The 2,367-nt window shown below is 34.1% G+C and overlaps 1 protein-coding gene across 1 annotated transcript; it reads right to left on the bottom strand.

Annotated features, from left to right (window-relative positions):
* Positions 1 to 243: 243 nt before the first annotated feature.
* Positions 244 to 1,397, bottom strand: LOC113228590. The gene is made up of 2 exons (XM_026461946.1): positions 1,288 to 1,397; positions 244 to 809 (listed from the first exon to the last, which is right to left on the bottom strand). The coding sequence occupies exons 1-2, from the start codon at positions 1,294 to 1,296 to the stop codon at positions 351 to 353; spliced, it is 468 nt and encodes a 155-aa protein (XP_026317731.1). The 5' UTR covers positions 1,297 to 1,397; the 3' UTR covers positions 244 to 350.
* Positions 1,398 to 2,367: the final 970 nt, after the last annotated feature.

Below are 2,367 nucleotides of genomic sequence, written 5' to 3'. Positions count from 1 at the left end.
GTCAAAAATCGTTAACCAAATATTGAACGTGGGTTTAGATTAGAAAACCAGATTATTATTTGACGTTAGATTATTATGACCTTCTCGAGTCCACAGCTGGTACGAGTTTCTTCTGCCGAGAAAGTTTGAGCCATATTATATGTAAGGACTGGAGTTAGTTACATTCATATTTGTCTATGTAAAATAGTAAAATCCAACAGAATAGTAAAATTTATTCATGAAATATCAACTTAAAATAAACCTGTTCTTATTATAGCCCAACTAACAACATCGATGAATGTGAAAACAAATCAAATTAAAATTATGGTAACTATTATACTAGTAGTCAAAATATTATCATATTTTATAACTTATAGCACCAAGGACCTCAAAATAGGTTTATCACTTAGTTTTGTTCCATTTGGTGATTTCAGTGCTTGGTGTATCTGCCATTCTCTTAAACTTTTAACTTGTGTCCCCGGCACAGAGTTTGCGTCTACATACTTTGCTTTATACAATTCTTCTCTGTATATTTTCAGTTGTTCCTTCAGATATTCTACAGGGACTTTCGATATTGCTACAATTCTCGGAGTGGACCTATCCCTGGGCGAGGTGTGATGGTTACTTTTTTTGGACTCATACAATTCGTATACGAGATATTTGTCGTGAGCCTTAGGAAGCCTCACGAAAACAGCATAGTCATTTCCTAGATGAAGGAAGCCTCTTAGTTTATAGTTTGATTTGTAACCTTCTAGGTACTGAAAAATGGTATGAAGCCGTACAGCATCTGTTTGTACCAGAATTACGAGAATGAACAAAACGATTGAATTCTGTAAAAGAAATTTCCATTTAATTAATGTTTGTTTATGAAATGAAACGCAAATGTTTGTTTCATCCGATGAATCGTATTTTTTTTTATTTATGAGGATATTTTAACGATTTCTTGGCAAAAGAACTTGGGAACGCAAAGGCAAGGGTGAAAAATTCCTAGAACTTGATTCGCCAATAACATCCCAGTTTCGAGTACACACATAGTCCTGTGTGCTTTTAATTTCGCTAGTAAATATCTCATATTTGAAAAAAAAGCACCACCATTTCGTTTTTCTAATCGAATATATGTAGGTGAACTTTTATATATGTTACTAAACATTTATAATTCAGTACTTCGAAAATTTTTCCCGTAAAAATTATATAGAGGAAACTGCATCCAACAACGCCATTTTTATATGCCCACATGTTTTATCAACGTATCGATGTTTCAAAACACAATTTTTCCACAAACAATATTTAATATAAAAATATTCTTACCCAATCCATGCTCTCGTAACAATCCCGGTACAAGTTAAACAACCCAGAATACAGAAATAGGCAATCGCACCCAATATGGAAATGAAATCTAAAATGGCCAATATTTTTACGAGGCTTTAAAATTTTAATGCGTTGCCGATTTTCATATTTTTTTGCCACACTTTCCCAAAACGTATTTATAAATTGCTTTATTTTAGATATGTGTCCTATCCATTTTAAATTTTTCATTTGTCAAAATGTTCGTTGGATTCATGCTAATTTCCATTTTTTTTTATTATTGATGTAATCATCGTGGCTCACGTAGATGAATAATAAACGTGTTGATTTGTTTAACATGATCTGTATTTTTGTTGAAAATAATCATTGAAATGTTTTGAAAAACTGTTAAATATTGTATTTTTCATAATTACTATAATTCATCATTCATCATTGGACATTTTAATTTATTCTCTAATGATTTTCATGCAACTAATAGAGCTCCTTGTAAAAGACTTCGTCCAAGAAAGTACAACCAACTTACCTATTTTTCTCGCCAAGCAGTAATGTGAGCATTACTGTGTTCCGTTTATGAAGTGTAAGGGATCAGAGGATTGCGATTTAAAGCTCTGAGTGGCGCTGTAACTGCAATGGACAGGCGTGTCGCTTAATACCAGGCGCACGATTTGTCCGTCCCGTCCATTGGTATCATAAAAAAAATATCTGTTTGTAATATATTTGAAACATTACCAATTTCACATTTTCTTAGCGACGATCTGATGAGTAATCTAATCATTATTACAGGTACAACCAATTCAAACTACGAACAGTTTTAGCATAGTAGAATATGAACAAGTATGGTAACTACGTACAAATGTCGCAACGCGGCTTGTATGTGTGCGCGCCCGCCGCCACGCCGCCCGTGCGTAGACGCACATATTTGCATAATCAAAGGAGACGCGTGTGCGTCCGTACACGACACGCGGTGGTTGCGCACACATGCATATTTGTTTTATTCTACTATGATTTTATGTTTCTTCTGGTCTGGGTGATTTGGTTTGTGCTTAGGCTAATTTCGTTGCTTTGATCATTGTACCTGTACAT

Source organism: Hyposmocoma kahamanoa, unplaced genomic scaffold (assembly GCF_003589595.1).
Source record: "Hyposmocoma kahamanoa isolate Upper Pololo Valley unplaced genomic scaffold, ASM358959v1 232, whole genome shotgun sequence".
NCBI lineage: Eukaryota > Metazoa > Arthropoda > Insecta > Lepidoptera > Cosmopterigidae > Hyposmocoma > Hyposmocoma kahamanoa.
The sequence above is the reverse complement of the archived record's forward strand: the minus strand, read 5'-3'. Positions and strand labels throughout refer to the sequence as shown.